This window comes from Lytechinus variegatus, chromosome 3 (genome assembly GCF_018143015.1).
Source record: "Lytechinus variegatus isolate NC3 chromosome 3, Lvar_3.0, whole genome shotgun sequence".
In the NCBI taxonomy this organism is placed as follows: domain Eukaryota; kingdom Metazoa; phylum Echinodermata; class Echinoidea; order Temnopleuroida; family Toxopneustidae; genus Lytechinus; species Lytechinus variegatus.
This window is the reverse complement of record NC_054742.1, coordinates 21,148,269-21,174,579: the sequence shown is the minus strand read 5'-3', so window position 1 is coordinate 21,174,579 and position 26,311 is coordinate 21,148,269. Positions and strand designations below refer to the sequence as shown.

The window sequence follows — 26,311 nt, the reverse complement described above, 5'->3', positions numbered from 1 at the left end:
CATTGGAAACGAGAGCAGAAGCAATGCGTTGCTTCTCAGCGGCGGTGCCTTGTGGCTTCGATACAATGCGTGATGGCCTGTCGTAAAGGCATTTGACTACCCTGCGTTTGACGGACTGGGGACAACGACGTCCGCATCTAACCACATTTGTTAGTATTTGTACTGCTGCTGCTATTAACTCCTCCAGATCCGCAAATCGCCCGCTTTCCACGCCACCTGCAGCACTAAAAAGAAATTATATCATGTCATGATTGATTCAAACATCATTGTTGCCGAAACTCTTCTCATGATCGTAATATCACCATTGAATACAGTTTTACATGACAAAGTAGAGAAAATTACATTTGATATTTATTTCCATTAATTTGAAGCTTGTTTTCACCCAACTCCACATTAGAATTCATGAATGGAAAATTATGTCTTCAATCGCAAATGCGCAATTTGCGTCTTTATCTCGGAGACGTCCGGAGACTATAACTTTGCTGACATTACCAATATTTTTAGTATTTCCATAGAATGTTATCAAATCGAAATACTTAACAATAATTTACATTCAATAATCATTCATAGAAATTAAGAGCTCAATTTAAGACATCTGTATTTATTTTGATTGAGTCAGTGCTCTGCAGTTGTTTGTTCTGTGTCTAAAAATGGATTATCAAAAATATCATCAGGATTAATTCTCGAACATCGTCTTAACTGATATTCCACAAACTTCTCACAATCGTTATATATCAGCATAGAATACCAATTCAAATGACCATCCTGAGAACATTACATATGATACTTATCCCCATCAATTTGGTGCTCATTTTGGATCCAACTACATCTCAGGCAAGTTGGTCTCCGCTAGTATATCACTTGTTTGGCGGCAAGCATGCCTGTCTTGGGGGAGAGTGAGTGTCGTAAGGGGCTGTAGTGTGTGTGCGAGTCTTGACTGTGAGTTGACCGAGAATTGTTCAGATTGATTCTGTCTTCCATAAATTCAAATGCCGTATATGTTGTCATCTGCAAATATCATTGTGTAAAATATTTTGGGAAGAATTCTTCTTGGATACCTTTTTTTAGTTGTTTTGTGATCATGGAAAATACAGCCACTTGTGCAAAACTAACCCTGGCCCTCAGCGCATTTCAGCATGGTCATGACAGAGAAAAATAATTGACTTGATATTCCCGCCTTCAATTTCGATGCATCGATGTTCCATCGAATTAAAGCTGTTTACAAAATAATCAATATGACTTGGGTCTAACGCAAGTTATCATATTAAGTAACATACATGTACATGTAACTGGCTCTCAGTGTTTACAGCGTGTACACGACCAAAAAACATGCAGTGTACATGTGCATCAAAATTAACTTTAAAAACGGGCCTAAAAATAACAGAATATTCTTCAAGCACTGTTTATCATCAATTTCCATATACCGACCTGAAAAAGAAGCATTTAAAACATATTTTGTAACAAAGAAAAAAACCTATCCTAGGCAACACATCGATACAAGCTGAAAAGTTTTGGTATTCCAACATAAAAACTGGAGATTCTTAACAATTTTTGTAACCATGAACAAGATGGATTTGAACTAAACAATTGATGTGAGTGCAAAGCACAAGCAGAAATTCTGTGAAATCTCAAAATTAAACTGGACATTCTCACCAATATTTGTCAACATAACATTATGGTATCTACATGTAAACAATTATATGAGCACGAAGTGTGAGCTGAAATTTTTTGATATTCCAACATGGAAATTGACAATTTTATGCACTTTTTGTAAGTTCCATGAACATGATGGTTTTTAAATAAACATTAGATGCAAGCTTGAAGCGTGAGCTTATTTTTTTTTAATTCCATCATGAAAACTGGGCAATGTTAGCACTCTTGTAGTCATAAAAGGGATCATTTCTAACTAAACAATTGATGCAAGTGTGAAGCTCAAGCAGGAATTCTTTGAAATCCCAAAATCAAAACTAGACATTCTCACCACTTTTTGTCAACATACATGTAACGGGATGGTATCTAAAAATAAACAATTATATGAGCGTGAAGTGTGAGCTGAAAATTTTTTATATTCCAACATGAAAATTCTAAGCACTTTTTGTAACATTGAATATGATAGTTTCTAACTAAACAATTGATGTGAGTGCGAAGTGCAAGCTGAAATTGGTTTTGAGGTTCCAACATGAATACTGGACATTCTAAGCACTTTTTGTAACCATAAACATGATACATTTATGTAGGTCTAATAAGCAATTGATGCGAGTGCGAAGTGCGAGCAGAAATTCTTTTAAATCCCAAAGTCAAAACTGGACATTCTCACCACTTTTTATCAACATAACAGATCTAAATAAACAATTATAAGAGCACGAAGTTTGAGCTGAAAATTGTTGATATTCCAAAATGAAAATTCTAAGCACTTTTTGTAACATTGAATATGAATGATTTCTAAATAAACAATGGATGTGAGTGCGAAGCACAAGCTGACATTGTTTTGAAGTTCCAACATGAAAACTGGACATTCTAAGCACTTTTTGTAACCATGAACATGATAGTTTCTAACTAAGCAATTGATGTGACTGCAAAAATTTTTGATATTCAGACCTAAAAAGGGACATTATAAGAAATTGTTTGAAATCATGATACGCACCAGTCTCACTAAAACAAATGATGCAAGCACAGAGCACGAGCTGAAATGTTTGTATATAGAATGTATTGACCCTAAACAGGGTCATTTTAAAGACTTTTCACGAATTCATGAAGAGCATAGTACATACCATGTAGCGTGTGGTGATTTTTTTTTAGAATTACATCAAGGCACGTGAAGCATTTTTGTAGTATTGTAATCATGAACATGATACGTATCTCACTAATCAATAATTGCAAGCACAAAATGCGATCTGATTTTTTTTATATTTAGATCTGAAGAGAGGCATTCTAAGGCTTGTTTGAAGGAATTAAGACCATTCGTATTTCACTAACCAAATGAAGCAAGCACAAAGTGCGAGCTGAAAATTTTTAGTGTTCCGAACAGAAAAAGGGACATTTTAAGTACTGTTTTTTAATTTAGGAATTTATGAAGAGCAGACATATTGTCAGCTTTCATACGAACCGTCGAAAAGTCCTATTCTAGTCATAAATAAATTTCTAGGCAGCAATTTATTTTAGTATCTGAGATATGAGGGGATTTTCATGGCGATGACATACAATTTGTGAAGAAAAATGCACAAACCCCATTGGAAACGTGTACTTTAGCTGAGCAATACAACGTTTTGACTGACCACAATGTCAATGCGCATGGTCAGCCAAACCATTGTACGTGGGTATCGACACTGCATTGACTTTGCATGTGAAAAACGCTGCAATGTTTAGACTGAATGCGCGCATTGAAATCGCGGTCAGGGTTCTTGTATCCCCTATGGCGTTTTTGTACAGGGGAACTCTAAACCACTTAAACCGAAATTACACTCATGGAGTTCTTTTACGATTTTCTCTGATCCTTGGTTTTGTGTTAAAATAAGGATACCAATGTCAAGCAACTGTCTTCGTCTTCCAACCATGTATTTTTCTAGCAAGAATATGTTGTAAGGCTTGGGAACTAAGTGTGAAAATTATAGTAAGCTTTGAAGTCGAGTCGTATGTGTGATACAAGGGATCGGATGACCGCCGACGTTATCTCACCAATCCACCAATGTATCTCGTCACTAATGTGAACCTAAGCAGGACTGAAAATGTTTTATATTCAGACCTTAAAAGGGGGCAATCACTTTAAGAAGTCATGAAAAAGAAGCATATGTCACTACATGTACATCAAATGATAAAAGCTTGAAGTGCAAGGAAATATATTTGGTGTATATTGACTTAAAACAGGTTTTTTAGTAACATTTTAATCCCTTGAACAGTATTTTTTATCTCATTAAACAGACAATGCGAGCACCAGGAGTGACAAACACTAAGCCCTAAGCAAATTATGTTTCATTTCATTAATGAAAAAAAATATACATGTATATGTATCATATAATATGATACATTGTAATTATATACAATATTTTTTTCTTTCTCCCTCTGTTACTCCTCCCCGCCCCTTTTTTTTGGTCGGGTGATTGGGGTGCATGTGCCCCCCCTTAGTTATGCTCTTCATAATTTCAGCTACTTCAGATGTCAGTTTAAACTGGTCCAAGCTTAAAAAACTTAATTAGCAGAGTACTCTCGCCTCAGCTAAGCCGCTCAAGCTTTTGCGCCAGAATTTTGCGAATTCGTATCCCTTGCTTGTAGTGTGTTTGGTCATAGCTAGGCAAGGCACGGGTGCACGATGCACCATAAAAAATTGAAGCACGGTTTATTTCTGTGAATTGAAGTCGTGTCTTTAGCACCGAAGCAGAAAAGCGAAAGCAAAATGATAAAAAAAGGTAAAGATGGAACATAAAATTAATTTCATCATGTTCTCCAAAAGAAGTTGACGGGCATAAAAAAGGCTGTTCTTTTTTTCTTGAAATTCTACAGGGTGCACCTTCAGCCCTCCCCCCTCCCCTAGATCCGTGTGTGACATAGACTGATGAATTTAATAGGGACTTCGAGCTGATTAGAGCAACACAAATTATTTTGTCACTGTCAATATGACTAAAATAGTTTGATCATGAGTAGTCATTGATTTTCTGTGTACACTTTTACCATGTCTTAATATCTTAAATACTATCAATTTTCAGGCCCTGGATTCAAAAACTCAATGGCAGAAGCGTTATTCAGAGCAAGAAGTTAATCATGAACAGAGTCTTCTTGAAGAGAGTGCAACCCGTGAGGCGGATCTTACTGAGAGGCTGGCAGAGTTGGAGACTGAGGGGCGTCACATGAGACAGGAGGTGAGCCGACTCCGGGTGGAGAAAGAGAGGCTTCACTCCAGACATACTGAGATGAACTCGTCTTTGGAGCAGTTTGAGAAAGAACGCAAGGAATTGAAAGAAGAACTGCGGGAGATTAAGTTTAGAGAAAAGCGTCTTCTTCGAGACTACAGTGAGCTAGAAGAGGAGAATATTGCTATGCAGAAACAGGTCAGTATTTTCATGCACAGTAAAAATAAACACATTTAGGGTCAACACAATCAAATTTGCTATTGCATACTATGTAAAGCAGTTATCACTCTTTATTCGTGTTGCAGATTCAGCTATAGTCTGTATTTGAAAAACAGGGAAGTTGAAGATTGTTTTTTACTACAATGTAGTGAAGTTGGGTTATAACATGCATTTGTAGTTGATTCCCAAAGTGTGCAAAATACATGGAAAACAGAATATTTGGTTTTCATGATTAAAACTTCAGTGTCTCCTTTCAGGGGAGCATTTCATGAAAGGACTTGTCGGATTTATCCGAAAAATCCGACAGTTACTATGGTAACAGTGCCTCTTATCCAATCATAATCAAGGAAAGTTGTGAGGTCTGACAACTTTCCTTGATTATGATTGGCTAAGAGCAGGGCGCAACAAAACTGCTTGCCCAAGGCATGTGAAAAATGATATGCGGGCAAGCAATTTCCCCATCAGGCAAGTGGCTGTTTTAAAAATAAAATGACAGTAAATTTCAATAAATCACAATTAACTTCCAGTTATTTCTCAAATCAGTAAAAAAAAACAGTGGAAACATGTTAATCAGCAGCAAATTTACCAGGGCTGCCTTCTTATGCTCTAAAATACACTGTGCATACACTACTGTCTTGGGCAATTTGCCGATGACCAACGAACGTAGATGGCAGCAACACACAGCATGCTCCGTATACATCGGCGCTTCACAATTAAGAGCGAGCTAGCTGATTCTCGAGCTGCTTGCAGCAAACCTTGTGACTTGGCCTCAAGATTTGTGATCGTTCCAAACCGAGTAAATAATGAGTCATCAGACTAAAATCTGCAATTTTTGTCATTATAATTGGCAGTGACTTAGTTTTATAGCTCCAAAGGTATTGTGAGTGAAACTACTAGTAAAATAGCAGATCCATGTCTATGATGGCAACAAGAACTATTGTCATGAAAAAATAAACTTACCCGGTATGTGTGTTCTTTACTATGATTCCCATTTGTAGTTATTTTTCTTGACCTTTAAAATCGAGTGTAGTACCATTATGAAAAAAAAAATATCAAAGAGCGAAAGAATAATGAAAAATATTTGGCAAGCATTTTTTTTCTATCGGGCAAGCAAAATTTTTCATCACTTGCCCTGTCATGCAAGTGATGATAACAAAATTGTAGAGGCCAGCTAAGAGGCACCATTACCATAGTAACTGTCAGATAAAACTTGTGGGATAAATGCTCCCCAGGAGTCCCATTCTGAGTTATTTTCATTTTTGGACCATTGAAGATCACCAACTAAAATTGTATTTTTCTTTATGATGTATGGCTACTGAAGCAAATAAAAACAAAATTAAAATGAATTCAAAAATAGTACATCTCAATATCTCTTGTATATATATATGCAGAGTTTGTTATGAACAAAAATATAACAATTGTATTTACTTAAAATTCTTTTTTTGTATCGAGACCAAAATTGTTTAGACTATCTTGGGTTAAGTAAAATTTTGATTATTCTTCGCTTCCAGCTGTATCTAACTGTATAGTTTGAGCTTTTGAGCTCAAGCTTGTGTGAGATCATGTAGATATAACCAACAAATTGTGAAAGCAACAGGAAAACTTATTGTAGTTTTACTAATACCCCTGTTATGATTTTGTATTACTTGCAGAATTCGTCTCTGAAGTCATCCCAGATCGAATATGAATCTTTCAAGCATGAGAATAGACGCCTTGCTGAAGAGATCCAGTACCTGAATTCCAACATTGAAGACCTGATGCGATTGAGAGACATCTCAGAGAAGCAGATTGAAGAGACCATGCAAGCCTTGGAGTGTGAAAGAGATCAGAAACATCAACTAAAGAAGCAACTAGATCAGGCAATGATCTCTGAACTAGAAGCTATTAATGTGGATCTTGAAAATAATTCTCAATTCCATTACATGGAAGAGGACTATGAAGACGAAGATGGTGTTGGCCATCCTCTACTCAGGCGATATGAACGACAGATGAGAGATGACAATGAAGGGGAACAAACCAATATTGGGCAAGAAGCATCAGATTTGTTTAGTGAATTACAATCTATGGAGGTGCAGAAGTTAGAAAAGCAGCTTAAACAAGTTGAAAGTGAAAAGAGTGAGTTGTCAAAGCATTTAGAGAAATCTAACTCAGAGTTGGAGACAACCCGGGATGCCCTTCAGAGCTTGTCTGATCTCAACATCTCCCCAACAGAAGGTGAAATAGATCATTCTCAGTATCAGCATCTTGATGAAGCTCATCAAAAACTCTACCAACTTGTGAGTCTTTACAAGATCCAAGAAAAGAAATATGCTGGTGTGCTAAATAAGAACAAGGACTTGCAAAGTGAGCTTGAGGTACTGAGATCTAAAGTGAATGATGAAGGGGCCAAGGTAGAGCTACAGAAGGAAGTTCAATTCATGAATGATAAGAATAGGAAACAACAAGATACAATAAGGGATCTTCAAGGACAGCTCAAAGGCATTAATGATATGGTAGGAGATGCCCATGGCCAGCTTAACTTAACTCACGATGAGTTGGCAGGTGTAAGCGAAGACATTGCTCAGCTCTATCATCATGTTTGCATGGTAAATGGGGAAGCTCCTAATCGGATCATGCAAGATCACCTTAAGGTCACCAGGCAAAGTAGGAGAGACGGTTTCCGTGCTGAGATTGCAAGCCAACTCAAAGAAGTATCAAATGAACATAGTAAAGAAAAATCAGCGGATGGTGTTGGCGCCAATTCTGCTACCAGTAGTCCTTCCAAACGATTAGATGAACATGCCAAATTTAATGGAGACACTGTTACTTGCTCAACACTGGTCACAACTGTCAGAGACCAGATCAAGTACCTGAAGCGATCTGTGGAACAGGCAGTTGAAATGTCCAGGCAACATGGCACCGAAGGTAGTGGTGCAGAGAATGAAGATTTGCGTGAGGAGGTTGTTAAACTTAAAGCTCTTCTCATGACCAAACGGGAGCAAGTGGCCACTCTCAGGACTGTACTTAAAGCAAATAAAACAACTGCAGAAGTAGCTCTTGCCAATCTTAAGAGCAAATATGAACATGAAAAAGCTATAATTGCAGAGACAATGAAAAAGCTGCGGAATGAATTGAAAGCCCTCAAGGAGGAAGCAGCCAGTTTTGCCAGTCTCCGTGCTATGTTTGCCAAGCGATGTGATGAATACGTGACCCAACTAGATGACATGCATCGTCAGCTTGCTGCTGCTGAGGAGGAGAAGAAGACGCTGAACTCACTCTTAAGGATGGCCATCCAACAGAAGCTTGCCCTTACACAACGTCTTGAGGATCTAGAATTCCAGAACGAGATGACCAGCCAGCGAAGAGGTCCTCGAAAACACAAATCCTCCAAAGTGAGTGATAATCAAATGGCTTGGGTGACTAGTATGGGTCTACCAATGCCCCATCATCATATGGGGCCTATGGGACCTCCTCTTGTTCCTCTTCCTTTTAGATCAATGAGACCACCGCCACCACCACCACCACCACACCATCAACATCTTCCTATGAGAATGCCTCGCTTTCCTTATTCTAACCAACCTCATTTCTTGTAGTGGTGAGTCCCAAGGTTTATTCTGTCCTCCATTCTTTTCTTCTTCTAAATCTATGAAAAATTTTGAGTCATTCTAAACAATACCAGGCAACTTTGTCCAACTTATTGGATCAACCATTAAATCTTATTTCTTTTATTAAATTTCTGTATTTCAGATGGTGATGTCTGATATCCATTAATATTTTCTCAAAATGAAAACTACTCCATTTTGAAATCATTCTACAATGAATGGCACAATGAATCTGATTGTCAAAGCATGACTCCAAGTTTTATCATGGTTACTTTTACTTTACAGATTTTTTTTTTTAAACCAATGGACATGTATCAAATTCTAAACATATAATGATGCAGCTAATTCACAGATAAAAATAGTTATTCATTTCATTTCACATTCACATAAATCAAGGTATAATACCAGGTTTTACATGTAGTTCTACTAACACAAGCATGTATTAAAAGGTTAATGGAATGTACTAACACATGATAAAGATTATGTTATAAGTGATTGATCCCCACTTAATACATAAACATGTAGTACCCAGTGTTGTATATTTTTCCTTTGAATGTATTTATTCCCTAATGAATGATTTTTCTTAATTGTATCATTAATATTAATGCATGGCATGTACATTTTGCATGTAATAAAAGTGTTTGGTACTGGATGAATCATTCAATCAAAACAATATTATGACAATTTGTTGGCTTAAAATATGTCTTTTTTATTGATAAAAATGGTATTTAAATAAGAATACTTTATCATCTTTATCACATTGAATTACTCCACACCCACATGTTTCCTTCCCCTAGAAAAGAAAAAAAAGGGGGGGGGGGTCACTACTAGCTCTTTTACATGTATGAGTATAAATGGTTGAAAATAGAGCAGTGAATATTATCTGGAACTAAAATTAATTTTCATTTTTTCTTTGATAAGGTGTAGCTGAAATAATTTTTTTGGATGGGGTATATTTACCAGTTCAGTTCTATGCTACTTTGTTAGCTGGTGCTCGATAGATTTTTTTTCATGGTCCAAAATCAATACACAATATGATATGACCATTGCAGTGATTTATTTTATTCTGCACATACAGCACAAATGACAAATTTGCAACTTAATTCACACTTAACTTTTTTAATGAAACAACTTCCTTATCAAGCTTGTCTGATGTTACATGTAGACATGCTATGCTAAATAGAACCTTGTGAGGATTAGCATTGATTATAATGTTTGATGTAGCAAACAATCTATGTGATATGTGCTTTAGGGACCGCCATGCCAAAATTTAATGTCTGTGTTGCTCGAGAGCATGAATGGTCAGGTCAGGGAAGCAATAAGTCCATTAAAAGTGTCTTAAAAACAAAATTAAATTAGCACTACTAATTCCATGTGCTTGATCGATAAACTTCATGTCTTAAATAGGATGCATACAAAATTTCAAATTTCTTCTTACCCAGTATATTTTAATTGCTCAAGCACATAAATTTTCCATTTGTAATAATGACGATGATAAGACTGCTTTTATGTACATGTAGCCTTAATTTATTGGGATGACTGCTCTAATAACAACATGGTTAGCAACTATTTTAATGGTACATATTATTTTTGTAATAACACAAGCATTACCAGAGCCCCATTGGCATACAGTAGTTTATATGAATTATCAAATTAGAAATAATGAAAACCACAACTATCGTAGAAGGGTAATAAGATGGTGAAGAAATTTAGAAAGAAGCATTCCCTCGGGATAAAAGACCTGGTCACATGATATCTGTAATCCAATTACATGTAGATGTAGAATTCATTAACTCTGGATTTAATCCGTTATGGAATACAATAATGCAGTTTGGTGTGCATCAGTGTGTCTTTGAAAATCAGAGTGTATTATTTAGGTGCACAGATCCATAGTGTGTGTATTTTTCAAATTTATCAGATTTAAATAGATAATTGGTTTTAGTCGATGAATGACCTTTGTGTTGCTTGTAAGTTGATGAGGTGACAAAGCTTGACTGAAGGAGGAGGAGGAGTCTGGACATCAACCATGCACCTGCCTTCAGATCTACATGTACATGATTTATCTTGATTTCATGGTGTTTGTAAGTCAGAGAGCTCTACCATAAAATGGACCTGAGGACTGCAGTGATGATGTAAAAGGCAACCACATTTTCCAAGTTAAATTGTTTTATTTTGTAGACGGACAAATATGAAGCATATTTGAGAGATAATCCATTGTGGTTTGCACAGTACTGATTCAAGATGAGATGTTGTCTCGGTACCTTCGTTTAAGAGAGGTCTAGGTTCAACCCAGAACTCAAAGTAAATGTCTATTCTCTGACAGATTTTTTAGATGAATTATGATTCAAACATATTATACTGATACTGAGTTGAATATTAATAAATTCAATATATGAAGGGTTTAAATAATCTTTTCATTTGACAACTGATTGTATCAACACTTTAGCCATACCCTCAAGATATTACTTTTAAATATCTTGTCTTTGAAGTATCCTATAAATGAAACTGATATTGGACAAGATAAGATTTTGTTCTTAAAATGATGAATCTCACAAAATGTCTAGTAGTAGTAGTATACATCGCTTTGTGCATTTCATGCACATGTATATCAAGATTTGAGTGGGAAATATCTCAAAGCTCTAGTGATTGCTTAGTTTGACATAAGTCAGATTACACTAGAAATCAAAATTATCATCAATGATGCATACCTTAGTACCTCACTTACAATTTACATGTATGTGTATGCTGATCAATAAAATTCAAATAATAATTTTACTTTGATTTTCACTTCATTTCATTGAGAGATTTAAAGTCACATTGGTTTTAAAGATACATCTATTATGTTGATTATAAATTACTAAGGCAGAGCTGTGTAGTAAAAAGCATGGTTCATATACATACGTATTTCATTATATTGATTGTATTTGTTGATTGAATGGCATGATGCATGATGAAATATTCATTTTTACTGGTCACTATTAAGTTTGCATTCAATTTCTGTTGAACTTATGATATGAGTTTGACCATTCTGCTTGTGTTGTGGCATGTATTGTCACCACAGTGATATAAGCCTGTTCTTTTTTTTAATGAATGATCATATTAAGAAGATAATGGGAGCTTTTGCAAATAAGGATATATGTGGGTAGCCAATTCAGAGTCAATCTGCGCATGTGTAATCTTCAATTTCACTCTGTTGTCTTGTATACAATGGTCCTCTAATGGTTTTGTGTCACATGGATAACCATTCCAGTGCACCTTTGATATTAAATGGCAACTTCAGCCACAACTACACATACAGTACTTTGTATACTGGTGCTGTATGTTTCCAATTTACATGCTCATTAATGTGATTACATAGAAACAATCATATTATGCCACTTTTATTGATTCACCCTCATAAAAAAAGGAAAACCAGGCAATAAAAGTTGTTTCATTGTTTCTTGTCTGTTTAACAAGTGTAACAAGGAAATAATATGGACTATCGTTATATTAACCGCTAGTGAGAAAGCACACAAGATGTATTTTTGATTAGACTGCATGCACACTGCACTAAATGCATTTGAGAACTCATGCAAGAGTTTTCTCTTTTACATAGTAATTTGGCTTACCGTAACTTTATCCTCTTGTCTACAAAAGCTTCCATAAAACCAAAGAAACATTAAATTTTATCCAGTAAAGTTGAAGTAGGGACTATTGACTGTTTACCTGAAATCTATGATGAAAAATACACTGAATTATTGTGCATATATTTGTCATGCAATAAGGAGCTTTTGTTTTACAAAATGGATGCTTCTGCAATTGATTTCTGATGATTGAACTGTGTGCGTATGCATCAGCTCTTGTGGTTGCATCTTCAATTCTCCAGTTTGTTCAACAGTTTTATGGTGAATCAGGGTTGTGCTGAAAATGACAACTCATGTCCACAGAGATTTGGTCTTTTTCAATTAACATTTTAGGTATCTTTATGCGAAGATGGAAATAATGCAACACTGGACGGCACTTATGTGTTTGTGGTAGAACCGATAGAAGCATCCATTGTCCAAAATGAAAGTTCCTTATAGTTAATGCAAGCAAACAAATACTGTGGCTGGCAGAATTAATTGGCGATAACTCTGTTGAGTCCTACAATTTTTGCATCAAAGTAGAACACAAACAATCCCATCCCCTTTTTGTAGGCACTGTGCAATGATTTAATGAATACCAAAACAAAACAACTAAATGAGGATAAGGTTTCTCTTTTTTTGTCAGAAAGAACCATGAGTTATGCAACAACAAAAATTTTTGAAAAACACAGATCTTATGAGAAATTTCACTGAAGAAGTCCAGAGGAATACATGTACTTATGTTCCAGTCAACCCAGGGAAATAAGACTCCTAACTGGTTGATAATATGCCATTAAAAATAACGTAATATATTGAGTAGGTTATGATTCCTTTGATTATAACATTACATGGTGCTTTCTAGAAACCTCATCCTCATTCTAAATATAACACAAAATGTAAGTTCCCCCTTAATTGAAATGGCATAACTTAAATAACAAGAAATATTTGACTAAATTCTGTATGAAACTAGATCCCTTTTGAGCACACAGGTATTTCAAATTTTCATTTTTTAAAATTATTTTTCTGAAATTTGTCATATCAATTTTTTTCTCTAGTGAATGTTGAAACTGCTGTGGTTGTTAAATATTTATCACTTCATCCATTTGCACTGGTTTATTTTCAATTGGTCGAATCATAATGCCAATTTGTCCAATTACCAATTTGTATACTATCATTTGTCTACCATCAGTTTGTCCATCCCAATGGTCTAATTGACATTTCGTCCACTCACGTTTTGTCTAATAACCAGTTGGTCCAATAGCCATTCAGTTGTACATGTATATCATTCAGTCTTAATTGGGCAAATGAAAATGAATGAAAATAAAATGGGTATTAGACCAATTGGTTATGAGACGAAATGGTCATAAACAAACTAGTGATTAGACAAAGTGATGACTGGACCAAAATATGGTTGTTAGAAGAAATGTTGATGGACGGACTGTCATTAGACTTAAATAAAGGTTGACCATGTGATGAGTAGACAAATTGGCAATTTACCATGTATGTAGCTGACAGTATTTGATTTGCACAGATCAATGAACACAATTCTTTGGGATTTTTATTTTACCTATGTTTATTATCGGTATTAGAATGGTTAAATTCATATAGGTTACTTTAGTATTGGGGAGATTGAAAGCAGGTTTTGCTATCAGTTGTAGTTTCAATTCTGAAAATACCCCAAAATATAGTTGTCATATCAGGGTTGAGTGAGCACAGATTTAAATAATGAGATACTCTTAATTTGACTCATATTGTGGCATGAAAATGTCTCCTGTGAACTTTGAAGTGACAATTATACCTTTAATGTGCACTCACTAATGCATGATTTAATAGATTGATTTAATTTGACCATATATAGTCAAGTCTGGAAATACACTACTTCTATCATTTAAATTGCTATAGAACAGTTCAGTAAAAAGAAACCTTTTGCATTATTTTCAGTTGTACTCCACCATGCAAATCTCTCATTTTTAGCTCATTTTTTTTTACAATTGCAACAATGCACAAAAAAACTTACCCTGGTGTATTTATTACCTCATATTTTTTATACTCTTATTTAAAATGTGCGATCCATGATGTAATATGTGTACAGTGATACTACTTTATGGATTTTCCATTATTTAAGATTTAAAAAGTGCAGTCAATACATTTGTAAATTTAATAATATTCTCATAATAATTTCATTTGAATCAAAATCTTATACAACTGTGGGGTCCATGATTATTATCATTATAGATATTTATAGAAAAAAATAAAAAAATTCCTAAAATTCTAATAATCTAGCCAGACAATCCATTTATTTCATAATCAGTTTTGTGTATTTGTTCATACATGCATGGTTTGTCAAATTTTTGTTTGAATTGAAATATTTTGGCATTTTAGATGTGCAAAATCATGTTAAATACTTTTTTTTCTACATTTGAAGATAAGATCGACTTGATGTCTGTTTGAGCAATCATCTACATGTACAGTATGTATCTGAGATTTCTTTAAGTACAAGTTCATAATTTGTATTCATACTTTAATTATTGGTATAATTTATTCATCCAAATTCCAAGTACTTATGATTTTTTCCCCATTGATTTTAGACAATACATTATTTTGATATACCCATGCATTTTTACAGTTGTGTAACAAAATAAACCAAATTACTTTTTGAGTATGATTATTTAAGAAAATTTTGTGCATATGGTGGATTTATGTAAATTTGATTGCATAAATGAACTACTCTGAAGAAAAGAATGAAATTTGTGTATAATGTACATGATGCTGAAAAGGAATTGGTAACTCTTGCTTGTGTATTGTGTAATGGTTTTGAGACAGGGTCTATTATTTGATCAGAGTTGTAGGTAAATCAGATTTTAGAGAGGTAATCATTCTTATTTGAAATCTGATCTGATCTTGTTCATGGATACTTTTTTTCTAGATAATTAAAGCTGTATTTTGAAGTGTAGTAACATTCTGCTGATTTTCTTCCTTTTTTCCTTGTGGAAAATAACTTGTTAGTACATTGAAGCTAATAATGTATTCAAGAAGTTTTTTTTTCTGAAGGGGCATATGCAAGTGTTTGTTTTTGGGGGGTTATACATGTGTGCATATCTGCAAGGGAAGGGGTGTAACATATGCCATGTCTGTCTTCATTTTACAAATGTCATAATGATAATCCCCATTATCATAACCTTTCAATTTCCATATATTTCTCCTTAAAAAATTCCATGATTTTCATATTGTATTTGTTCCCTTTGCATTTTTATACAACTTAAGTATTTGGTAAAACATGTATACATAATATTGTAGAAGCCAGTTTCATATCTTATGAACAACCTATTTTACATTGCAGAAATAAAACTTTATGTAACTGTATTTTTTGCTTATACATAACATTTTTACCAGTAGGCAAAATTCTGTTGCATTTGTTTAATATCGATTCATATAATTCACATCTCTGTTTAAAACTCTCCATATTCTGAACAGAATATGTTTGGTAAAATATATAATTAAAAAAACAATCTTTAGAATCATCTCCACCCCTCTCCAACCTTTTGAAAATTGGACAATGTAAGTTATTGCAACTTTGTGTATATAACATTAATGTACTTGTATCAACAATTATATTGTGGAGGGTTTAAAGTCGTTGTTAACTGCTCTGTGGGCAAAATATTGTTGACTGATCAGAGGTGATCTGCATATAGATTTCAGGGGCTGTAATTGTTGTATTATTATTAAGCAATATTACTCTGAAGAAATTGCATTTCTTGTCATTTTTCCATGCAACTGTAATAACATATGTTAAATTGTCAGTGTTATTTAACTCAAGTAATAAAGTCTTGTTAGCGTAGTCAAGTGTGTATTTTGTGTGTTCAATTATGCAATAGATGTTTATCGTATTTGTAGATGTAAACTGATTTTATTTATTTCCTATAAGGAGAGTAATTACTAAGGTAATGTAAGACTTCCAGTATTGTAAGAAGGCACTTATTACTCTGCATCTGCACTGTATAAGTTTGAATATATTGTATACATATCTGGACTCAATAGATGATTGATTCAGATCAATATTCAAGATTATTTTTAATTTAAGATTTGTTTTTAAAGCAATTTTAAGCTTAGACTGGAACTTGTTTTGCTTCTTGGACAAAAGCACATTAAGCAATCATGCATTGAGAAAAAAAATTGAGACAAAATAGAACAAAAATTGTTTGCATCTCAATCAATGTACAAAGCTTAATTCCATGTTGATACAAAGTGCTACATTGCTTTAATACCAGATCTGCTGAAGTTATAGCTTTAGAGTGTACTTAATACTTGAGAAAATCTGTGTATACTCATAGTAATAATGGAATTTTAGTTTTCATTTAATGTATATGGAAGTTTGCAGTAGTCAATAAAAGGTATAAAGTCCAGCAAAAAATTGCACAAATGTTGGGTCATTTTTTATATCTTGCTAATAGTCATGTACTGCATTAATTGTTTGCTAACAACATTCATATACTAACTCCATTCATTAGAAATTAATGAAATACATGTATGTGTATTAGAGACCATGTTTTTTCAACTTTAACAATTGTGTATGTGGGTTTTGGTGTGGTACTTGATGAGTAATATTGTATAGCTGCCTACATATACCATTCATGTCAATTATCAAAATCATATTTTTTACCATCAGATTTTAATTCATTAATTTTTATATCTGGAAGCATACGCTTCAATGGAAATAGACAGACCAAATTTAACAAACATAATTTAACATCAATTTTAAAGTCAGTTTTGTAATGCATTTTCGAAATTTTTAATCAAAGTAACATTCAGATTATTTAACTATTATAGTAAGTAAATGACCTTATTCTTTCCCTAGCAAGTAGCATCTCATAAAGCCATATGCCTCAAAATTTAATCTATTATGAAAAAAAAGCTCTATCAAATATTAACTTCCTGATGTGGTAATATTGTACATAAACATGTCCCAAGCATAAACTAACAAAGTTATATTTATTTATATCCTGGTATACATTGTACATACATGTTTCTTATAATCTCTTCAGCATATTTTTAAATAGTGCATTCATATTACTTTTAAACTGATTCAATAGTTTTCAAAAATATTCTGATTTATTTTATTATTAGACTATTTTTCTTAAGGTTGATTATGAAAAACAAATGAACAGAAAAATATTTTGTTATGAATAGTATAAATGAGTATTGGTATTCAAATGCTTTAATAGAGACATGTACACTGTTAAGATCCCTACTAGCTTTTTTATAGAATGGACACATGTCAATAGTTCAGACAGTTTTATTTTAGGAGTTAGCTTGGCAGATTTTTGTATAGATTATTTATGAATAAAACAATATGAACACAAATTAAATTGTTACATTACATCAGATTCATGATCATCATTTACACTTCAATTATTGTCATACAAAACATAATAACTTCATTTCTGATTATCTTTCCTATCCATTCTATTAAATTCATTAAATGAAAGCTAGTCCATGGCTGGATATCTTCCAAAGTGCTATGGTGGATAAGAAGCAGTTCATATATTTTCCCATCATGTTATACATTTCCCCCCTCTTTCATGAAAAAGATATTGTACTACACTCTACTAACTGTATGACATGGGCTTACATCAAGTAATTTGTTTTTTGTGGATTTCAGGAATGAAGATGGTAAGCATATTTCAAAAATTTTCTATAATGGTACTTATCTTAAATATCTTTTCCTTTAACATGAAATTATTTTTCATCTTTAATTCTCCCTGGCCTAGCAAAATGTAGTATTTTCCTGCATTATTCTGTCAAATTGTATCCTTATGCTTGAATGTAGTAGCTGTGGTGGTGGTGGTGATGATGGTCCAACTGGGATGGGAGTTGTTATTAAAGGGTAACTTCACCCTGATTTCAAAAAAAGATGTAGAAATAGCAGAAAAATAACTAAAAACATATTGGAGAATGTTTGAGGAAAGTTATTTTTTCAAATGCAACAGCAGCTCAGGTATCATGAATGAAAGATACACAATGAAATGTCATTTTCTAAAAAAAATTGAAAATAGTTTTTAATACCTTCAGAATATATCAACAGACAAATTATTTTGCACCCACTTCTGACAGAAGAAAATTTTTAGTCATTATGAACTACCAAAAAATTGAAATTTCTGCATTTTATGATATGGGGAAGCTGATGTCACAAACTCGAAAATTTAGAATTCTAATATTGAATATTTGATGGATTTTCCTTGAACCTTCACCGATATTTTTATTTTTCCTGTTTTTTTTTACAACTTGTTGTGAGGGTGAACTTACCCTTTAAAGCATTTCATTTAGAATCCCCTAGTTTTTTTTTTTTTTGGGGGGGGGTAGAAGGGGTTTCATATGTGTGACTTTGATTGATTTCATTCTGATTGAAAAGGTAAACCTTCTTGACCAGGTATACAGGAGGTTGATATCCCATCTACTGAGGAAAACATCTTGTGGTTGGATATGGAATGGGAAATGTGGAGTACACTGTAACCCCTGATGGGGGTTTTTAACTCTTGTAAATACAACAGTTTCTTTCTGCTCAGGGGTTGAGGATATTTGTCATTTTTTTTTTACTACACTTTACATTCCACTGTAACCCCCCCTTCCAACCTAAAGGGGTCTATTCATTTTAGAGGGAACAGACTTTAATAAGAATGATCTCATTGTGATGTACTCCTGGCATACTCATTTTATTGTGTTCTCAATCACAAGGTGATTTGTAGGGGAGCATGCCAAAAGACCAAGATAAGACTGCCACACTCTGCATAGGTAGGCCTATATAGCTAGTTCTAGACCACTGATGTTTAGAAAGGGGTCCGTGTCATTGGCCTGTATTCTCCAAAGAGGTTGTACCATGGTACACAACCATGGACTATGCCCGGGGGGGGCACTCGACAAAAAAAGTGGTGGGGGTGTGCCGCGGGCGAGACAAAAAACAGGGGCCTTAGAACGGGCTTATTGTAAAAGGAGGGTCCTCGGATCGGGCTTCGGAACGACAAATGTTTGTGAAAACGGGGGTCCTTGGAACGGATCGCCAGCGTGTGAGCGCGTATGCCTCCCTACGGAACGGTCATGCGTGCATGATGCAGCTAGCGCGGCCTAGCTCCGTCGAGCTCTGCGGCCGCTTTTCACCAAAATTGCAGCTCATTCAACGCGATCGGAGCGGCGTAACGAAAAATATGCGAAGCTTTGGAGCGGATTTCTCTCTTCTTTTTTCTCGATAAGAAGAAAATGCTATGCCTTGGAGCGGCTTTCTGTGTTCTTTTTCTCAACAAGGCAAAAATGCTATGCCTTGGAACGGAAATTTGAGTGTAAAAATGGGGGTCCCCTCCGCGGCACATACCCACTATGCATTTTATACTGAGTGCCCCCCCGGGGGAACTCTATGCAGAGTTTTCTACATAATTATGCTTATTTCATTGTGTATACTTAATAAAAATCCAATTAAATGGGCACCTTGGCAGAGGGCGCTATAAAGGGAAGTGTGACAGTAAGTGTGATATGAGAAATGTGCATAAATCATGGTACCATGGTACAAATCAAACCTTGAGAATAGGGTTTGGAACATATCCATTCCTACACCAGAAGGCACCTTACCAAAAATCACAGCATCTTGCAGAAATCCTGGCTCACCTGGCTGCATCTATTCGCCACTCGTCACATTCATGTAGATAATCAAAGACACTATAATACAGACTCAAATCATGTGGGATTCCTGCTAAAAGATGTATTTCAGTAATGCTAAACATAAAAAATGTATTTATACTCAGTCAAATGAATAGCAAGTGCATAATGCAATAAAACTTTGCAGAATGTAATAATTCTCCTCCAAACTAAATGCTGAGTGCCTAGAACAGGGGGTCTCAATTTCTCAGTTCTGACTTTGTTATGTTAAAGGTCAAGTCCACCCGAGAAAAATGTTTATTTGGTTAAAGAGAGAAGAATCAAATTACAATAACACTGAAAATTTCATCAAATTTGGATGTAAAACGAGAAAGTTACGACATTTTAAAGTTTTGCTTATTTTTCACAAAACGGTGATACACACAACACAGTGACATGCAAATGGAACGGTTGATGATGTCCCTCACCAACTATTACTTTTGTTTTCTATTGTTTGAATTGTACAATATTTCATTTTTTACAGATTTGACAATAAGGACCAACTTGACTGAACCATGTAGTATTAAACAATGCTAATTCCACTTGTTCATGGAGGAATTAATTGTTGTTTCACTTGACAATAAGGAGAAAAATATTTCATAAAATATAATACAAAAGAAATAGTGATTGGATGACACTATCAGTCTCCTTATTTGCATAATGACCAGGATGTGCAAATAACTGTTTTGTGAAATTAAGCGAAACATTGAAATGTCATAAATTTTGTATTTTACATCTGATTTGGATGAAATTTTCAGTGTTATGCTTGTTGGATTTTTCTCTTTTTATTCAAATCAACTTTTTGATGGGGTGGATGGTCCTTTAACATTAATAAAACAGATTTTGACCCATTTAAAAGTCCTCATATTCAAAAGGTTTGGGGTTCTGCCCGCTCTACCCAAGCTTAGGACTATATTGCTGGCCTGAAAAGGGTCCCTGTACCCTTTAATATTGTGAAGCTACGATCTCTACACATAATGGATAGTAGCGTAGTATAGATTTCTGATAACAAATTGGCACATCAATAAAAGTACAGTAATTGAAAAAACCTCGAAAACCCCATTTCTAGAAGAAGGAAGAAGGTTCTATTCTTAGAATTCTTTGATGTGAATCAGATTCAGTCCATGAAAGCAGGCACTCTACCACTGGGCCATCATGACCTATCTCTATCTCCTCCTTCCATCTCTCCCCCTTGCTCTCTCTTCCTCCCTCTGTATTTCGCTGCCCCCTCTCTTTTTCTTCCCCCATTGTTTTTGATGGGGGAGGGGGATGGGATAGAGGGGTTGGTCATTCCTGATATCAAGTGGTCGAAAGTTATGAGAAAACTATAATCTCAAACATAGATAGATGTCTAATAATCAAATATGAATGCAAAACACACTTTGATACAAGCTCCTATTCTGCTTTTTGCATCACATATTTATTTTCATATGTATATTTATTTACTTTCACTGACATTTGATTATGATCAGATTAAGATTCTATGATTGACTTTATATGTATAGTAATGATTGCCAAATCTGAAGAATACACAAATGTAGGCCTAATTTATTGACAGTAGAGCATGATTCATGGAATATCATTCATGTAGCTAAGAGAGATGTTATCAATAAAGATCATTTGTGTCCTGTAAATGACTGAAAAATCACAACTTCATTCCTTTAATCATATCATTTCGCTGACTTGCTCCTTTGATTTTCCTTGTAATAGCAACTTGATATCATAATAGAATGTTACTTTGAAATGATAACCAGTCCCTGCAGATCTCAACAATATTTCTAAATTCTATTCTGCTTCACTGAAATTATCACTTTCGTAATGTTAAGTCATCTCTCTGTGGTGACTTCTCACTACTGTCCTAAAACTAGTTTACGAGAAACTAGTTAGTGGAAAATAATTTAACATGTAATGAGAACGGTTGAAGCGGCCTTAGAAACGGTCTTCCAAACCAGTTCAGAAAAACCACCTCGCGTTGTAGTTTTGAAGATCGCTTTGCCTCGTTAAACTGGTTTTAGCGTAAGTGAGGACACAACCGCTCTTCGGGAAGCGATCTTGGCACATTTCAAGCGTGCCACTCCACACACTGTATGTGGAATGCATACGGTGCAGTTTCAAATTTCTTGCGATACATATCATCCCCACTGAGAGTGTTCCATTAGCAACAAGACCGCTTTACGTGAAGTGGTTTTGAAAACTACTTTCAGGTGATCAAATGGGAATGCTAGCAAAGCGATCTTCCAAACTGGTTTCTTGAACCGGTTTCCAGTAAACCAGTTTTAGAAAGTATAATGAGAACGGTGTCTTTGATTATCACCTGGAGTATTACTGAAGACATCTCCATGATACCCCTTTTTGGTGAAAGAGCAATCAATTTGTTTGGGCAGACAGAGTGACTGGCAATTTACATATGTTACAGTCATGAGTAAGACCTGCACTGAAGATGTAGCCTTGGAAGCTGATACCTTTGGAAAACAACCATTGAAAGGAAAAAAAGGAGAAGAAAAAAAGTTTGGCTTTATATGCAAATTTCTCTTCAACCACTTTTTCACCGAGGAACCACCAAGCGTGAGTCAACAAAAATATGGTCAGGTGAAGGTTTGACTATATTGATGAAAATATGAATGCCTAATAGGCAATAGCACTTGTTAACTTTGGCTATCATCAGGGATTTGGGACATTCCCTTCTGGCTCTTGCTCTTTTTGTTAGACCAAACTGACTGTTCCTTAATGGTATAACTGATATTAACAATTATTTGCCTTTTTACTCTTTTCTATCTCACAGCATCGTTAAGTAGAACGTAAGTTTTTGAAAAATATTTCACAATCTGTAACTTTATTAACAAATGTACTAATGTTGATATTTTCATTTAATTTTCATTTAACATTTCTTATTTCCATTGTAGAAAGGGAATGTTAGGGTAGGAGGGGGTACTACCCTTGTATTGTAAACTTGTTTATTTATAGATTTTTGTTTGTTCTTGTTTCTCTTTCCTTAATTGGTAATATAAATCTACAGCATTTTGTTAGCTTCCTGGAAAGTCCCACAATATGTAAATATGTTTTATTTATTATGTTATACTCTGAATTTTTTCTTGCAAAAAATGTATATTCATCCATGGATAGTGAGGTTGTCTATTTTTTTTTCTTTTTGAAAGGGCAATCTGATCTTGGTTATGACATGATTTGCTTGAAAGCAGATATTGTAGAAAATGAACATGGGATGAATGATGTAAAGAAATGGGATATAGAATAAGAAAGTTAAAGTGAGGTAATTGGGACAAAGTCTAAAATGAAACTTTGGTTTGTTGTACAATTAAATTTAGACACTATATTATATCTCCCCTTTCGGTTACAGCCATTGACTGGTAAACAAAAAAATGGGGATTAATTTTATTTCTCTTTTTTTATGAAAACAAACATTAAGGCAGTGTTTCAAGGGGACTGACAAACCATACTGTGGTCATGGTGGTGTAATTAATATTTTGATAGGGCATGGGTGTGACCTAAAGATGTCATATTTTTCTCATATAATTATAGCAGATATTGTAGAAAAAATACTGCTATAACCCCAGACCTCTCATCTGTTTATTTACTACTTCAAAATCATAGGGGGCTGGGGGCTGACATGACAAACTTGACAACTCTTGCCAATTTCGCTTTGAAAATATATATGTATATATATATTTTTTTAAGTAGATGTATGAAACAATAAATGTTAGATTTGGTATGATACATAATTATTTATCGTTCAAAAATTTTAGTGAGAAAGAAAAAATTGACTACCTCACTGGGATAATTTAATCTTATTAGCAAAGGTTGCACTAACTGCATACCCCTGTCCCTTTCCATATTGTTTTCAAATACCAACAACATCATCATAAGGTGGAGATTCATAGATCACCTGTCATCTACTGATATGCTTGTATAATTCAATTAACATGAAGTTTGAATTGGATTTCTCATTACACTTATACTGTGATGTTATCATTACATAAAATATTAATATTCATGAAATGCATGCAGCCTATACATTTTGATGTACTTGAGATTGATATTTTAATCATTTAAAAATCAATTTTAACTTAAAAAAAAAACATTTCAGTGGAAACTTGGTATTAAGATGTTTGGACCTCAATGAGTTTGGATGGTCATTTTTCATATCGGCAGTATCAATTTGTTCAAAACATCACTCAAAAGCTAATGAAATAAGGTTTAAAAACTTTGGAAGATAATTGCCAATTTTACCATAGGTTATTTGTAAAGTTGTTATGTAGGGTTGACTTTCTATAACATTAGCTTTTAAAGCCCAAGATAATTATGTTTCTGCTTTATAATTTGATTAATTGATGTAGTTCCAAATGACTTGGTCATACTGATTTTCCACTGTGTTTATCGATGGTTATTTGTGGTCATTATACACTTTAGAATATATGATATTCACCTGTATTCATGCTTTTCATCAGGGATATATTACATACTCTCATCTACATATATCATTCAATCGTGACCAGATGTTTGGTATACTGGATCATCCTATATTCACAATTTGTCCCATATGACCCCCTTGTAACATCCTTTCCTTTTGGACAATTTAAGAAAAATAATTAATTTTTTAAATAGTTTTGGAAGAATTTTTGAAAAAAAAACGTTTTAGATATAAAAGAACCATTCACAATTAAAAAGATAGAAAACAATTTTTTTTTAAATCCAAATACATGTACAAACCCCTTGCAGTAAAAGTGTGAAACATATGAGGATGCAAAGATTGGTTCTATATACAATGACACATTTATACAAGCTTTGGACAGTTATCATTTCATGCAATAATGACACTGGAGACTCCATACTGCATAGGCCATGGAGTTATGTTAATATCTCAATGATAAGGCCTATAATCTTTGCTTCAATATAAAGCATCTCATAAACCCTGACCATAAATATTCAGGTGCTTTAGGGATATGCTTTTGATGGTAAATATGAATGGTGGCCGATAAATATGAAAGTATTTGTTTCCTTGTTTTTACACTTATATTGTGGCTATACTTTCAGGCAGAGCTTAGATAGAAAAACCACAAGTTAAAGGACTACAAACAAGTGGCAAATGGTTCAGTGTACACACTCATGATAGCGGGAGACTATTTTTCTTTGTGAAGCAATCATGAATAACATGCTGCCTTTTTACATTCAACACAAGTGAGCATGAGCTGTATTCTGGCTAACCCCTGTTCATACTTGTAACATTCCTGTGGCAAGTTTTCAGGTTGTCTTCCTTTGAGAACATGAAATTTGAATATATCAGTAAACAGGACTTAAATCAGGGAAAAGCAATGAAAATGGATTTTGAAATAAACGTTGCTCTCATTGGCATATTATGATTATGTATGCAAATTTTCAGCTGCCAGTCAACATCTTTATTATTATCTTTATTTATTTTCATCAGCACTAAATGAATTAGCCAAAAAATATTCAGACTTTCCCCACCTAAATTACTAATTGAATTTTTAGATAAGATATATCAATGCTTAAACTCAAACTGGTGTTCTTATTTTTGCCCATGATACATTATGTTTTTTCTCTCTGTTATGCACTTAACATCCTTGTCATGCACTTAACAACCCTGTCACTAGATGGCGCTGTGGATTCTTAATCTACCTTATTGCTTGACTGCAGGCTGCAGTTGAGTAAGCAGCAATTATTTTGTGCATGTGATAAGAGCTGTACTAGGGATGCTGCAAGTAATTTATTATTTGTTGCCTTAAAGTGTTCTATTTATATATTTTCAATTTTAAAGAAAGGAAGAAAATACAATAAAATCAAAACAAAAATAAAAGAGAGAGATAATAATATTAGGATAGAGGCAGATAATGCTGGACAAGGGATAACCCTAAATATGCCAGCCCTGATAGCCCAAACAAATTGTGTAATTTATATTGAAACATTAGGCAGAACATACTGAGTGAAAGTTGTTTGGGACTGTCTGTGAAATAAAAAAAAAAACGCATTAAAACTGGTTTCTAATAAATTTTAAAACACTTTACCTTCTTTACAATCATTCTTTTAATTATTCGTGAAAGCTCACAGAGCACTCAGATGTGTATCTGTGATAGTCTATCTTGAGAAGCATGAGACATACAACAGCAGTAATACAATGTCATATAATTAGGGGGCTTTCATGGTAATTTACTTTGTGTTTTTGTTGAATACTTTTTAAGATATATTCGTCTCATTATCATCGCTGATTTTACAAACTGTTATAAACCTAGTTTTTTTGTCAAATTCTAAAAATTGAAGAGTTTTATATTTAAAAAAATTTGTTTCAACTTAATCCATTTATTGAATTTCAGATCAAACTTCTGATCAGTTTTTAAAAGTAAGATAAGAT

General features: G+C 34.1%; 1 protein-coding gene across 3 annotated transcripts in view; it reads left to right on the top strand.

Annotated features, from left to right (window-relative positions):
* The window catches only part of LOC121410475 (protein bicaudal D homolog 1-like), a 40,343-nt gene that overhangs the window by 12,066 nt on the left and 1,966 nt on the right, over positions 1-26,311 (top strand). The window contains exons 2-4 of one of the 3 annotated variants that reach the window (XM_041602596.1): positions 4,701-5,042; positions 6,716-8,434; positions 22,712-22,727. In XM_041602596.1, coding sequence (XP_041458530.1) covers positions 4,701-5,042; positions 6,716-8,434; positions 22,712-22,720 — 2,070 coding nt within the window. In that variant the 3' untranslated portion in view covers positions 22,721-22,727. Of the gene's footprint in view, positions 1-4,700; positions 5,043-6,715; positions 12,223-22,711; positions 22,728-26,311 lie in introns of those variants that run through there. The other 2 variants (XM_041602597.1, XM_041602594.1) reach the window with 2 other exon arrangements.